The following is a 14953-nucleotide window of genomic DNA, read 5'->3' as shown; positions in this document are numbered from 1 at the left end:
TTATACTTGAATAGCTTGGTCTTTAAATCATTAATAAGCTTCATCATCTGTATTTTTAAACAACTCGTTAGCTTCATCGCTCGTTTTTTTCTCCGTCGTTCGAAGATTACGAATACGATGCAAGACAGATACATTCATCGCTAGTCAAGTTCACTGACCACTGCCAGCTACGACTGCCATGTCAATCGATTGACAATCGTGACGTCCACCGATTTGGTGCTCGTACCAACCGTTCGTTGAAAACGCTACAACGGTATAAAAATTGAAATCGCTCTTTACAACTGTCCCAAACTATTTTTACACATTACACAGGCACGAATACTATAATCGTGCAAAAGTTGCTTCACGGTAAAGCCACGTAATATTTGTTTATAATTAAACAGGGAAAACTTCTACTGAGAGGGAAAACTTCTAAAAAAAAGAAAAAGAAGTAGAGTTAACGGAAAGAGAATAAACCGTTGGTCTTTTGTACTTAGAAATTCGAAATTAAAATTTCTTTTTACCTTATAATATGTTTGTAATTAAATGCTTGTGAACCGTCGTGTCACTTCAACGTTGATCGAATCGTTATCGAACTCGTTTGCGATAAATAGAGAACCGAATAACGGTCCTAAAGTCGGTGAAAAATCAATCAGCAGCTCAAGGTCACTTCCCCCTCTATGATTCACGTTTAGGGAGTCAAACGTTATGGTGGGGGTAGCCTCGCAGTGTCCTTGAACGGCCACTTCATTTTGTCCCAACCGCAGTCGTAATTTCGTCCTAAAACTTTACGATCGATAATGTGGTGAATATACGCAGTAAGTCGATGTTCGTGAAACTTTACTACAATGATCTGTTCTATACCTCTAACGTTAAGTAATCACGAGAAAACGAGAATACTTGCGTCGTCGACGGAGAAGCTATAAAATATTGTACTCCTACCTACGAAAACAGAGGACCAGGGCCACCATGTCCTCGTGTTTGAATATATATTCAGAAAATCGTCAAGTAGCTAGCGTTACGAATCTTTATTTATTACGAGTCTATTTCAATAATTGAAATTATTGTACCTAGAGTAGAAATAAATAGATACAACATAGACCGAACGGTGTTCGTTTATTTCTAATTTCCGAGGATGGATTCTCCGTGTTTGAAAATGATCAACAAGAACGTTACGCGACATGACGAGACTATTTCAATAATTAAAATTATTGAAACTAGAGTAGAAGTAAATAGTTACAACGGAGACTGAGCGGTGTTCGTTTATTTTTAATTTCCGAGGGTGTATTCTCCGTATTTGAAAATGATCAACAAGAACGTTACGCGACATACACGATTTCCGTGTCGTCGCTCTATCCACCGAGTCAATCCTCTTTTATTCTATCGAGCTTGTACGTAAAAAGAAGCATCCTCAGTCTGGCCTCCTCTTTACGATAGTGAGCCTCTTCCAATTTAATCCGAGCCTCCTCTTTCAACATAGCAGCGATGTCGACCTTCATCTGGGCCTCCGAGAGGACCAAAGCGTGCAGTTCCTCCTCTCTATGTAGGGATCGTTTCGCTTTACGAGGTTGCTCGTAAACGATCGAAGGAGAGATCAAGGTTTGCGTCGCGTTCGATTTGTAAACCAGGCGACTACACTCCGGTGTGTTCTCTTTGTCCAATCGTTCGACGACGAGCGTGTCCGATACCTTAGCCGATTTTTCGAAACCATCGCCCATCGGTCCGTGCGATAATGGGTTAGAATCGGCTTTACCGCCGATCGAATCTGAAATGAAAAAGAAAATTTTAGCGACAGTTCGAGAATCAAGTATGATAATTATAACATAAATTAAACAAGTTTCATCGTTACGATACCGCACGTTTTTTTCCTACAATGTATCCCTCTTCAATCCTTGTCTCTCGAGTTCAACGAAACTTCGTGTAATATCGCGTATATCGAGTCAATGAACATTAGTCCGATTTATGAGTCGTGTTCGCATTAATTTTAATCGTAAAAATCCGAAAAATGCAAAACTTTCCTCGACCCTCGATAGAAGAAAATGGAGGGGAAAAAAGGTAAACGTATACCTGTATCTTTACAGTAGTTTTCTTCCTTTGAGTTTTGCTTCGAAGGCTTCAAGGTATAAACACTTTGCAACGTGAAAGGTTCCGATTCCTTTGGCTCGAACACGACGTTTGGTGGTAACCCCACAGTGCCGGTAGGTATTGGAACTTCCGATATGGAATTCCTATTTTCCCAATACTTCGACCGTACATGATCCTTGGACAACTGGCAGAAACTCTTTGAAATGCTTCAAAAATAATATTGTATTAATATACAAGTTTGATCTCTACCATAGTGTTTCCTGTATTAATACAAATTTACACTCGAACGTGCAATCTAATAAAGAAAAACTTAAGAGAAATACTCAATGTTACATTAGTACACAAGCTTAATCCCTATCGTGATGTTTCCTCCGTTAATACAAATTTATAATAAAGAGAAACTTTATTATTTATTACTACTTATAGTAGTCAATGGATCTCATACACCTTCCCTCTTTTAAAGATACGAGATCTTCTTCTGTGACACGTTCTCTGTTATCGAGAGCAACAGGGACACCAACCTGTACCTTAACGCTCCCACGTTCTTACGAGGCAACGAAAATTGTTAATTACCGTAATTTCTTTTCCTCCCGATTTCGTTTGCAAGCTTTCATGTTCTCCCAGCAGCGTCTTAATTGTACGGCCGAACGCACGCCTTGGGGACCTACCATCGAGTTATATTCGTTGGCAAGTTGGGACCAAGCTGACTTCCGTTTACACATCGACACCGGATCCGATTTCTTCTCCTCGATGTCCTCGTATTTGTTTATCAACGTGATCAGAATCTCCCGCTCCTCGAAGCTGTAGGTTTTCCGTGTACTTTTCAACGACGAAGAAGCCATTTTAACACGGTGAAAATGCTAGACTGTCGTTGCCGTCTTCTACTGTTTATATTCCCATACAAGCACAACTTAATGGCAAAGTTATTATACAGGGTGAATCGCCTGTTCTAACGTCAACATCAATTCCAATCGTGCACCGTAGCGGGACCTTCGAGTGACCTTGACAACGCTTTGACAACTCGTCCAGCAACGATTTCAATTTACCATCGAGCTGTATATTCAATTACACGAACTCGTATCGTGCGAGATAGAAGGGAATCTAATCGAGTCCAATCGTATTTCCTCCTGAAACGTTATTTAAACTTTATAATAGGTTATCGATGCAATTAACAGGTTATTGTTTGGTGAATATGTATCGTTTTATTTTAATTGATTTACGGATACGTTTGTCTAAATATATTTAAACACAATATTGGTTAAGGTATCTAAATTCGTTTTCAAAATGCTAGAGTACGTATTTCATATATGTAAATTTATTCGTTGAATTGATAATTTATTTTAGAGTTGAAACATTGTGAAGCAACTGGTAGGTATTTTGCAGAATTAGCTGTGGCTATATTACATAATTAAATAACAGAATTCCATCTAAAAACGTAATGGTACGTATTGAACGAATAATAGGGTCCTTAAATTAATAATCTATTTAGAAGCAGAATGAGCAAAGGTATGGTATAGCCATCTAACGACGAATGACTCGAACTATTTCTGAAGATGATTTTTCAGTAGAGACATCTACATTCGAAGGTACAACGAACAAGTTCGTAGAAAAATATTTCCTGCTCTCATTGCTCGATGACGATACTAATTTCTATACTATTCTGAATTATACGTTTCTAATTATTATAAGATATACTTTACTATGTACAGTTTATTTTCAATCTTGTTTTCGTGTATATTTCACACAACAAATACCAACTAAACATTTCATTTCACGGAAATTGATGTTACGAGATATAATAAGATAGAAATTAAAAGCAATTCTTTTCCATGTCTCGTAAAATACCACTTACTTTGGAACGATTTTAATATTTCGATACAGTTATTCTAAGAAAAATATTCAATCGAACCATACCATTTGCGATTTTATCGAACCTATCAATCTCGGTCAATATTCTAACAATGAGAGTCACTTATTATCGCAAATAAAATTTAGAACGTTTTAGCAAAATGACGCTAAGAATATATTCAAAGTAATAACCAACCTAAAAACTTACTAAAATTTTCCAAGATCCGCTGGCACAGAAAATGTAAATACCCACTAAGCAGTAAAAAAATGCAACTACTTTAAAATCTTAATTTAGCGCTCCAAACGGCAAACTGCATATGTTTGAAGCAAATTCATTCTACTTCTTAATCCTAGATAACACCACAACATTTTGTCTACAGAACTGATAGAACATTCTAACTTATCATTAAGTATACATACAAGAATTAGCGTAATATAAAAGTTAATAATATATCACAATTTTTTAACTGAGCGCAATTCTACAGCATAAATTAAATCATATTTAATGTCTAAAGTATATCAATCACTTGTTTATTCACGTAAAAAAGAGATTAAATACTTCTAGAAAGTGAATATAGTCCTTGTGGCGCCATCTAGCGACGAGAATAAGAATTACACCTATACAAACTTGACCTAGAAGCCATAGGTTGTGCCAGTGTACTAGTTGAATATAGTCTTTGTGTCGCCATCTAGCGATAAGAATAAAAACTATTCCTCTATAAACTTGGCCTAAAAGCCATAGATGGCGAACATGTACTAGTCGAACACAGTCTTTGTGCTGCCATCTAGTAACAAAACTAAAAACTATTCCTCTACAAACTTGGCCTAAAAGCCATAGATGGCGAACATGTACTAGTCGAACACAGTCTTTGTGCTGCCATCTAGTAACAAAAGTAAAAACTATTCCTCTACAAACTTGGCCTAGAAGCCACAGATGGCGCCACTTGGACTAGTTGTACTATAAAATTACTTTATTATAATTATTAACAATTAAACTTTAAGGAACATGTCAGAAACTATCTTTTACTTTGAATCTCGAACAAAATTAATTTCTATAGGTGCACATTATAACAATAATATTTGGAACGTGTGTAAATGTTAATAATAATCGCGTAAAGAAACAAGCATTCATTGAAACCGTTCGCTTTCACAGATTTCGCAATACCTTGATGTTTATCTATCATAATTATTAACAACAGATATAAAAGCATTATTTAAATAGTTATTAACAACATCGACTATTGGCGGTTTTTTCTTCCCGCAAAACGAATCCGTGTCATTTAGTGACACCGTGTGACAGACGTACAACATGCATACCCATATATATTTATAAACATTTAAAATTTCGTATATAAAGGAACGCGTAAAATCTGTTGCTTACAGTTTTATGCTGATTAAATGCGAAAAACGTGTTGCTGACATCTTGTATTCTTAGATCTGAAGAAACTGACAAGACACAAATGTTATTCCATGGCTTGCTACTGTTTCTCCGAACAGTGAAAAAGAAGTTTTGAGCCTACTACTTAAATCGAAGTACACATTAGAAATCAATTTGTTTCACTTAAGTCGATTTACGTATTTTAATCGAAATTTGTTACGTCTACGAATTGTCTTCTTTAAAGAGGATTTTCCGTTAAAAATAGAACTATCGGTAAAGAAAGGGAATGTAGTTCGTAGATTTCTCTAGCAGTTGGCGCCAGAGAGAAATGGATTTAATGGCAGTAGGTTCAAAATACAACAACATGTATACCATTTCTCAAAATTACGGGAGACGGTGAATCGAGTGACAGGTGTGGTAATCGCAGTAATTGTTGTAAAATGAAACGGCATGTTTCATCTGATGCGATTCCTTAGCGGACTCCTTTTGCTTGTTCTCACGATACCGCTGGGTAATGGTGCGAATAACACGTACGAGATCGACTGCAGTAACCTACGAATGGGACAGTACATCTGCCCTCATCCCGATTATGATTTCATAGATCAAAAAACGCAACAACCGAAAGGTTGCACCAAGGAGAATAAAGCCAAGGGTAGGTAAAATTTTCATTTCACGATTGCCTTCAAAATAGCAAAAAGTTCAACCTAACCTATATTCGAAATATACTGTTTTCAAGAATGTCATCGTGCAATGTTTATTTGTGCTGGAACATGTTTCTTCTTTACTTCTTTGATGTTTTGCAAAATATCAAAATATAAATCGTATAATTGTTATACTTTTTTGTCAGTGTTGTGTCTGGCTGCAGATGGCCTCATTTGTACAGAAACAAAAAATAATACATTCAAGAAGGACATTCCTTGTAAATGGACGTAAGTATACGGTTTTATACATATGGTTTTATAATTACTGCTACTTTAATATATTTTAAACTAGAGAAATCCTAGGAAAAATTAAATTTTTCATTTGTCACGAACTCGTCTGAATAGTTTTTACGAATATGCTACAAAAAGAAAATACAATGTAGAAAGAAAGTCTCTACTACTGTACAAACAATTTATATAGTCTCTATATTGTACAACACTTATTAGTGTACAACTGTACGTTAAATAAAATTTTCACCGATATTGTTTTTTTTTACAGAAATGGATATTCCTTTGAAACTTCATTGTTACTCTCTATATTTCTTGGCATGTTTGGAGCGGACAGATTTTACCTGGGGTACCCAGCATTGGGTTTGCTTAAGCTGAGTACTTTAGGATTCCTCTTTCTTGGCCAATTTGCTGACGTAATACTTATAGCGACACAAATTGTAGGACCTGCGGATGGTTCACATTACGTGATGCCATATTATGGTGCAGGAATTCATATCATAACGAGTAATAACTTCACGTTCCGAGTGCCACAATAAGAATGCTGAAAAAGTTCTAATCGGAAGTTAAATGATAACTACTACGAAAATTGTACAGTCCCTGCTTTTATCACGAACAACGATATGTAATCCTAGAATCAAGTCCTATTTCAACATACCTGGAAGCAAATTGCTGTGCTATTTTAATGAGCAAACAAAAAATCATCTTGTAGATATGTAATTCAACGAAACATTGTATATACAGATTTGTTACTGACTTATATCTATTGCCACTATAGTCATATAATAAATATTTGTTTTTATTTCTAAGCGTATTTTTTTTTCCTTTTCCCATTTTATATAAGTCGAATAATAACAATAATCGTTGCATTTGCATTGATTTATTTCTCATCATTACGCACTATCTTCAATATCTCGTAATCTTAAATGTGTATTTACAATTGACTTATAAAACGTGCTTGCCGACACATTTTACCATAGTTGATTACATACAATCCTCAATTAAAACAGCAACGCATACATTTTATTCACTGACCGATAATATACGGTTTACCACGAATCGACAAATTATTAGTCACATTTCACGAATTCTTGGATTGTCAAAAATGACACGAAGTGACGTTAATCGTATCGACTTTCACGGATAATGTCTGTAGTTATCGCGCGAAATTATTATCGAGCACGTCTTTGATATAAAAATGCCAGGTAGTGCTGGCATGAGGGCCATAAAACTTTTGGAAACGACAAAAAGCAGTTTATGCCGACTAGACGGCCATAAAGAAACCCGACCGGTGCTTGCAAATCAATTAACATAAACATTGAATATGAAAAATTTCATTCTACTTTTACTCCTCAATCAATTAGTCCTAATCGTCGTTGGCCAACCAATAGAAAAACAAATCGTGAGTGCTATTTACTTTTTCCTTCTTATCGTACGCTATATTAAATAATATTTCATGACAAAATTGAAAGACAACTGTAAAAATAACTGCCTCTCGTTGTTACTTGCAAAATTATTACTACTACCGAACTACCCTAAAGTTACACAAACTACTCAAAATGATCAGCAAACCACTTACTTAAATCCGATAATTGTCATTTTAATATCAATGCATTAGTATCATATAGTATACGATCCATTACTTCTTTTAATTTCTGCAATACGTTTCACTCTTACAGAGTATAGTATTTGGTTCAATTTCAAAGCAAACAACGCTCAATTATTTTGAAACATTAGAGTTACATTCTACGAATATATCCTTATAACTAAACGCTTATTTCCTTGCAGGATATTAATGGTACAAGTACAAGTATCGTTGATAATCAAGGAACCAGGTGTAGAAGAACCTTGAAGCCACAAACACCGTCTTGCAGCATCAACCAATACTTCGACGAAGAGGAGGGACGTTGTTTGGGTATAACAGGTGGTGGTAAACTGCTTCACGTAAATAATATAGTATCGTGTGGCATCAACGTCCTGAAGCCTCATTGCAGTAATCCAAGATATTACTACATTTGCAAACGAAACAAAACGATTCTGGCTCAATGTTCGCGAAGACAACATTTCGAGAATCGGTTACAGAAATGCGTGGACGTCGATGATCAGACCCTAGAATCCAATACCAGCGAACCGAATCTAAAAATATTTGACTCGATTCAGCTGCCCAGTTGTGACAGACCGGGATCATTTCCGGTACCAGGTGACTGTACATTATTTTACGTTTGCGAGACTAACGGCCATCGGATGTTTGCAAATCTTTTCAAGTGTCCATTGAACATGGTCTACGACGCGGATACGGAAATGTGCAGCGTTTCTTCGGCGTGCAAAGAGACAACAGAAAATTCATACATGTCGCACTGCGCGTCAAATATAGAAAGACTAATGAACGAGTCGAAAAATAAAGATGATACAGAGGACACTCAGAGCTCAACTACTGAAACCTCCAGTGTGAGTATTTCTCCAGCAGATATTGGTTCAAACTATCCGGAATCGGTTACATTGATAGGAGACGACGCGTCAACAATTTCTGAAACAAGATTTACAAATAACGATGTAAGGGACCCTACTTTGAAGGTAAATGGTTACGAGACTACCATGGATACTACAAGTGTTGCGTATTCGACGACGAGTGTTGACAAGGTCCCACTTTTGGAAGAAATAATTGTTCCTACAGAAGTGGAAACAACTGAACCAACGTTGCAAACCTCTACCATCGACGAGTTGAAATTAAATGAACAATATAGTACAATTGGACCGAGTAACATCGATTCTACGACAAGTGCTACATTCTCGACGACGAGTGCTGACGAGGTCCCACTTTTGGAAGAAGTAACTGCATTTATCGAAGTCAGAACCGAACCAGCGTTACAAACCTCTACCATAGACGAGTTCAAGCTAAATGAACAATATAGTACAATTGGACCGAGTAACATCGATTCTACTACAAGTGATATTTATTCGACGATGAGTGTTGATGAGGGCCCACTTTCGGAAGAAAGAAGTGTATATACAGAAATGGAAACAACTGAACCAACTTTGCAAACCTCTACCATAGACGAGTTCAAGTTAAATGAACAATATAACACAATGGGACCGAGTAACATCGATTCTACTACAAGTGCTATTATTTCGACGACGAGTGCTGATGAGATCCCACTTTTGGAAGAAATAACTGCATTTATCGAAGTGAGAACTGAACCAACTTTGCAAACCTCTACCATAGACGAGTTCAAGTTAAATGAACAATATAGTACAATTGGACCGAGTAACATCGATTCTACTACAAGTCCAATTTATTCGACGATGAGTGTTGATGAGGTCCCACTTTCGGAAGAAAGAAGTGTATATACAGAAATGGAAACAACTGAACCAACTTTACAAACCTCTACCATAGACGAGTTTAAGTTAAATGAACAATATACTACAATTGGATCGGATAACGTCGATTCTACTACAAGTGTTACATATTCGACGACGAGTGCTAATGAAGTCCCACTTTTGGAAGAAATAAGTGTTCCTACAGAAATGGAAACAACTGAACCAACGTTGCAAACCTCTACCATGGAAGAGTTCAAGTTAAATGAACAATATAGTACAATTGGACCGAATAACATCGATTCTACTACAAGTGCTATTATTTCGACGACGGGTGCTGATGAGATCCCACTTTTGGAAGAAATAACTGCATTTATCGAAGTGAGAACCGAACCAACTTTGCAAACCTCTACCATAGACGAGTTTAAGTTAAATGAACAATATACTACAATTGGACCGAGTAACATTGATTTTACTACAAGTACTACATATTCGACGACGAGTGCTGATGAAGTCCCACTTTTGGAAGAACTAATTGTTCCTACAGAAATGGAAACAACTGAACCAACGTTGCAAACCTCTACCATAGACGAGTTTAAGTTAAATGAACAATATAGTACAATTGGACCAAGTAACATTGATTCTACTACAAGTACTACATATTTGACGACGAGTGTTGATGAGGTCCCACTTTTGGAAGAAATAACTGCATTTATCGAAGTGAAAACCGAACCAACTTTGCAAACCTCTACCATAGACGAGTTCAAGTTAAATGAACAATATAGTACAATTGGACCGAGTAACATCGATTCTACTACAAGTGCTACATATTCGACAACGAGTGTTGATGAAGTCCCATTTTTGGAAGAAAGAAGTGTATATACAGAAATGGAAACAACTGTACCAACGTTGCAAACCTCTAGCATAGAAGAGTTTAAGTTAAATGAACAATATAGTACAATTGGACCGAGTAACGTCGATTCTACTACAAGTGCTACATATTCGACGACGAGTGTTGATGAGGTCCCACTTTTGGAAGAAAGAAGCATACCTACAGAAGTGGGAGTAACTGCACCGATCTTGGAAATTGAATTATTACCGAGTAGTACTGACGCAGCAAATTATGTTACCACAACATCTGTAACAGTGATAACTGATGATCCTGGTCAATTTAATAAATCATTGAGTGAAATTGACCAAGTGATACAAAATTTCACAAAAACGTTAAATAACGTAGCGTCAGTAGAATCGAAATTGTTAGTAGATAATAACGAAAATGTGAACTCTAATTTTTCTAATCCTGGAGTCGAATTGAGAAAGTGTCAGACGATGTTAGAGTCTTTGATGGCAGATAAACAAAATATATCGTTAATACAAATTGAAAATATTGCAAACGGGCAACACGTAATTGCACCGTCATTGAATGATTCTAGGAGAACTATATCATCGCATATTGTATTGCCTCTAACATCAACTGTATTAAATATCACTGATAAATTCGAGAGAAAAATGAGAGATATTTTGTGCGAAATTTCAAAAATTTGCGTATAGAACACGCGTAAATATATATTTGTTTAAATATATTTATATTAATTTATTTAGAAGTACAAAAATAAACCATGGCAATAGGTGTAAGGGTATAAATAAATGGATTACATATCTTTAAAAATATTATAAATATATGTATATATTTATACGCGTATATGTATTTGAGCCTGAGGTAGTCCAACGCGCATTCCCGAAAATTTCCACTAGATATATATACTAGTATTATACAACATTATGTATGTTAAATACTGATTCCAGTGATTGTACTATCTGTTAATACTTCACTAACATTATGTATTTTCTTTGTCTTGTTCGTTTACTAAAGTATAATATACCCCCCTTTTCTTTATTAATTCTGTATGAGTACCCATCTGAAAGTATAATTTATGATAATAAATACTTCGTTATAAAATCATTGTGTTGAAGTTTATGTTCAAATATGTACCTCTACAATGACTCCTTTCTGCAATACAACAATCATGTCAGCAGCTTTAATTGTGCTTAATCTATGAGCAATTACTAAGACTGTTCTGCCCTGTGTAGCATCCTCTAGTGCTTTTTGAACAATTCTTTCACTTTTATAATCTAATGCACTAAAGTCGAGCACATACAATTAGGAAAAATTTAAAAAAAAGACCAATTTAAAAAATATAATACAAAATATATGATTCTTACCTTGTAGCTTCGTCTAAAATTAAAATAGATGGTCTTTTGAGTAAAGCTCTAGCAATAGCAATTCGTTGTTTTTGTCCACCAGAAAGTTGTGCTCCTCTTTCACCCACTTGTGTTTCGTACTTATTTGGAAATTTTGTGATAAACTCATCAGCATTTGCTTCTTTTGCAGCTTCAATGACCTGACAGTGTAAAACAATAAATACAATGAAATTCATACCATAGAAAATATAACAGATATTAATTTTAAAATAATTATACTCACATCTTCATCTGAAGCATCCGGTTTTCCATACCTTATATTTTCCATAATGCTTGTAGCAAATAAAATAGGTTCTTGATCTATATATCCTAAAACATTACCTCGAAGATAACCAGCATTGAGCGATCTAATATCTTTACCATCAATTATAATTGAGCCTCCATCAACGTCATAAAATCTAAAATAGTTTCCGTTAATAATTGTAAAAAGTCGTAGTAAGAGAAAGAATTTATTACATGTGATAGAAATTCTAAGTAAGTAATTGGGGCATTACCTTTCTAGTAATGCGGCTACCGTTGATTTACCGTTACCGCTAGAACCAACAATAGCCACTGTTTTTCCAGCAGGAATGTGTAAGTTAAAATCCTTTAAAACAATATGGTCTGGCCTAGTTGGATAGCTAAATTGTACATTATTAAAAGTTACGTTTCCTGCAAGAGAATGGTCTGTAATAATTTCTCCAGTAGTCATCATCGGCGAAGGTGGCATGTCCAAATACTGTCATAATAAATTACAAGATATTGAAAAAAATCAATTTATAGCAATACCAATAAATACATTTAATTACAGTCCAATAAATTGTTTTGTATACCTCAAAAATTCTCGCACCAGCACTAATACCTCTGACATAGCTTCCAAATAATAATGACAATTGTGATAGAGACCTTTGTATGGTTTGCGTGGCCATTAAAAATGACATCAATTCTCCTGGAGTTAACTGTCCAGTGGACAATAAATGTCCACCAAAGTATAATGTACAAAGTAAAATACCATTGAGGAATAGGTTTGTTCCTCCCTGGAACAAACCAATTCCAAGACCTAATTTTTCATATAATTTAGATCCCAATTCCACCTCTTTAGAAAACATTTCTACTTCTTTTTCTTCTGCTGCAAAAGCTTTCACCTACATAAAAAGTGTATCATATATTGCTTGTAAAAATAAATGGAGTAACAAGAGAAAGTAATTACAAGCATTAAATTAATTTACGTATTATATCATATAAAAAAGATTATTATTATCATTATGTACTGATATACCGTTCTGATATTTTGTATAGCTTCCTCACAAACAGCTGTAGATTTAGCAATTTGATCTTGTGCCTTTATAGATAATTGTCGTAAACTTCTTCCAAGTAATGTACCAATAAAAATTACAGTTGGCACTGAAAATACCATTGCAGCAGTCAGTTCTGGTGAAATCACTATTACAGACACTACACATCCAAGAATTTGTGTGGTACTTCTTAAGCCTTGCGATATGCATGTTTTGAAAGTGCTTTTAAAATCTTGAATATCACTGGTTAATCGACTGACTATTTCACCACTGCGATTTTTATCAAAGAATGTGATGTCTTGCATAATAATTGATTTAAATAAATCTTGTCGCAAATTCATTCCTATCTTTTCACCCACACGAGAAAGTGTATAAATATACACAAATGTAAAGAATGCCTAAGAACAAAATTTTCTAAAATTCTTTAAAATTGTGAAATTTCTTTTGTTTCAATTATCACAAGTATAAAGTCAAAAATATTTATAAAACCATTAATTACTTACTTGTGCAATATACATACGTGCCAATGCAAATGCAGGTTCTGTAAGTTGCAAAAGCACATGTTTCACAGACTCTTCTCCTTTATTTCGACAAACCCTTGTTAGTATATTTACAATATCTCCTACATGCTGTGGTATCCAAATATTTAATACAGCAACAATCAATGCACTCTAAACATTATAAATAAAAGTATATAAAATGTGACACTGTTATATACATATATTCTATACATATATACTTACAGATAATGCTATTAATAATTGCCATAAATATGGATATAAATATTGAAAAAATATTTTCCATTTGAAATTCAACTGTTTGTTAGGTTTTTCATTATCCTTAGAAACTTGAATTGCTTTACATTCTACAATGAACTTATGCGATTTTAATATGCATATCGTTGCTATACCCAAACCACCAAATCCAAATTTTAAAATAGATGGAATAGTCTTTAATTTGGTATTGTTTTCAATTATAAATTCTTTAACGTTAGAATTAAATTTTCTCTTTATTACATTAAACGACTTGCTTCTTTGTTGTAATATAAGTGTTAGCAACGAGTTCCTGTAACATCAAATTTTATTATGTACATAATTTGACATACACAATGACTCTTAACAAATGCAATGTGACAAGCATGTTGAATATAGAATTTTAAATAATGATTTTAAACTAAATAAACATTTATCATAAAATGTAAACGGTACCTTGGATTTGTACAATTAATGTTAGGGTTAAATAAAACACTTCGTAGTATAGACATTTTTGTAAAATAATATATCACTGGTTATATGATTCTGTACACCTAGATTTATATTTACGTTAAGTCTTACAATACAATTCCGATATTCCAGTCATCGTAGTGAAATAAATTACTTTTTTTTACTGTTATCAACTATTAGGAACATTGTTATTGCATAGGACGTATATGACAACCGCTGATGCAAAATTGAACAAGGTTAATTAATAATATGGCCTCAAGGGTAGCGCCATATTTAAATACCCACGGTAACTTTATTTCTAAATTTTATCACTAGATAGCACCAACTGTCCTACTTCATTTAATATTTCTTTTACACCTGTCCATTAGAAAATGAATGATAACAATAGAATTAGAGATATTATCGGAAATGATGGTTACCTTAAACCTAAATACGGAAATATTAAAAAAGTTGATTACCGTAAAAAAGAATCTCCATAATATTTTAACAAAAATTCATCCGTTTCGAACATTGTGTAGCAGTTTTAATCGCAATGAAATTAATCAATTCAACTACTCTGTATACTAACTACATTTCAAACCAGAAATAATTTAAGAAATATCGTTAGCGTTAAATTAATTTCCATTTGCTGTGAGTTTCGAAATTGTTGTTTATTTTTTT

At 34.5% G+C, this 14953-nt stretch overlaps 4 protein-coding genes across 5 annotated transcripts; 2 read left to right on the top strand and 2 right to left on the bottom strand.

Annotated features, from left to right (window-relative positions):
- Positions 1-343: 343 nt before the first annotated feature.
- LOC143149420 (uncharacterized) lies at positions 344-5538 on the bottom strand. Of its 2 annotated transcripts, XR_012992770.1 has the most exons (5): positions 5294-5538; positions 2638-3191; positions 2047-2270; positions 504-1744; positions 344-411 (listed from the first exon to the last, which is right to left on the bottom strand). XR_012992770.1 is itself a non-coding variant. In XM_076316756.1 (4 exons), the coding sequence occupies exons 2-4, from the start codon at positions 2904-2906 to the stop codon at positions 1344-1346; spliced, it is 894 nt and encodes a 297-aa protein (XP_076172871.1). In that variant the 5' UTR covers positions 2907-3191; positions 5294-5538; the 3' UTR covers positions 406-1343. The 2 variants fall into 2 exon arrangements, 1 of the variants encoding a protein (XP_076172871.1); XM_076316756.1 differs by having other exon boundaries at positions 406-1744.
- Bisc (TM2 domain-containing protein 1 biscotti) lies at positions 5332-7043 on the top strand. Its single transcript, XM_076316757.1, has 3 exons — positions 5332-5942; positions 6138-6219; positions 6491-7043. Exons 1-3 carry the CDS (start codon positions 5741-5743, stop codon positions 6756-6758), a joined length of 552 nt encoding a protein of 183 aa, XP_076172872.1. The 5' UTR covers positions 5332-5740; the 3' UTR covers positions 6759-7043.
- Positions 7044-7543: 500 nt separating this feature from the next.
- Positions 7544-11359, top strand: LOC143149654 (uncharacterized). The gene is made up of 3 exons (XM_076317225.1): positions 7544-7621; positions 8008-11057; positions 11341-11359. The coding sequence occupies exons 1-3, from the start codon at positions 7544-7546 to the stop codon at positions 11357-11359; spliced, it is 3147 nt and encodes a 1048-aa protein (XP_076173340.1).
- On the bottom strand, positions 11116-14556 carry LOC143148904 (mitochondrial potassium channel ATP-binding subunit). The gene is made up of 10 exons (XM_076315710.1): positions 14279-14556; positions 13814-14135; positions 13574-13741; positions 13055-13468; positions 12609-12920; positions 12291-12514; positions 12020-12194; positions 11758-11936; positions 11528-11675; positions 11116-11453 (listed from the first exon to the last, which is right to left on the bottom strand). Exons 1-10 carry the CDS (start codon positions 14332-14334, stop codon positions 11373-11375), a joined length of 2079 nt encoding a protein of 692 aa, XP_076171825.1. The 5' UTR covers positions 14335-14556; the 3' UTR covers positions 11116-11372.
- Positions 14557-14953: the final 397 nt, after the last annotated feature.

This window comes from Ptiloglossa arizonensis, chromosome 7 (genome assembly GCF_051014685.1).
Source record: "Ptiloglossa arizonensis isolate GNS036 chromosome 7, iyPtiAriz1_principal, whole genome shotgun sequence".
Lineage (NCBI taxonomy): Eukaryota > Metazoa > Arthropoda > Insecta > Hymenoptera > Colletidae > Ptiloglossa > Ptiloglossa arizonensis.
The sequence above is the reverse complement of the archived record's forward strand: the minus strand, read 5'-3'. Positions and strand labels throughout refer to the sequence as shown.

Coding starts and splice junctions, on each gene's coding strand:
- LOC143148904 (XM_076315710.1), bottom strand. CDS start 14,334: ATGTCTATACTACGAAGTGTTTTATTTAACCCTAACATTAATTGTACA. Junction 14,136..14,278: donor ATTAATTGTACAAATCCAAG/GTACCGTTTACA, acceptor TTGATGTTACAG/GAACTCGTTGCTAACACTTA. Junction 12,921..13,054: donor CTATACAAAATATCAGAACG/GTATATCAGTAC, acceptor CTTTTTATGTAG/GTGAAAGCTTTTGCAGCAGA.
- LOC143149420 (XM_076316756.1), bottom strand. CDS start 2,906: ATGGCTTCTTCGTCGTTGAAAAGTACACGGAAAACCTACAGCTTCGAG. Junction 2,271..2,637: donor CGGGAGGAAAAGAAATTACG/GTAATTAACAAT, acceptor TTATTTTTGAAG/CATTTCAAAGAGTTTCTGCC. Junction 1,745..2,046: donor AAACTACTGTAAAGATACAG/GTATACGTTTAC, acceptor TTTTCATTTCAG/ATTCGATCGGCGGTAAAGCC.
- LOC143149654 (XM_076317225.1), top strand. CDS start 7,544: ATGAAAAATTTCATTCTACTTTTACTCCTCAATCAATTAGTCCTAATC. Junction 7,622..8,007: donor AACCAATAGAAAAACAAATC/GTGAGTGCTATT, acceptor ATTTCCTTGCAG/GATATTAATGGTACAAGTAC.
- Bisc (XM_076316757.1), top strand. CDS start 5,741: ATGTTTCATCTGATGCGATTCCTTAGCGGACTCCTTTTGCTTGTTCTC. Junction 5,943..6,137: donor CAAGGAGAATAAAGCCAAGG/GTAGGTAAAATT, acceptor CTTTTTTGTCAG/TGTTGTGTCTGGCTGCAGAT. Junction 6,220..6,490: donor GACATTCCTTGTAAATGGAC/GTAAGTATACGG, acceptor TTTTTTTTACAG/AAATGGATATTCCTTTGAAA.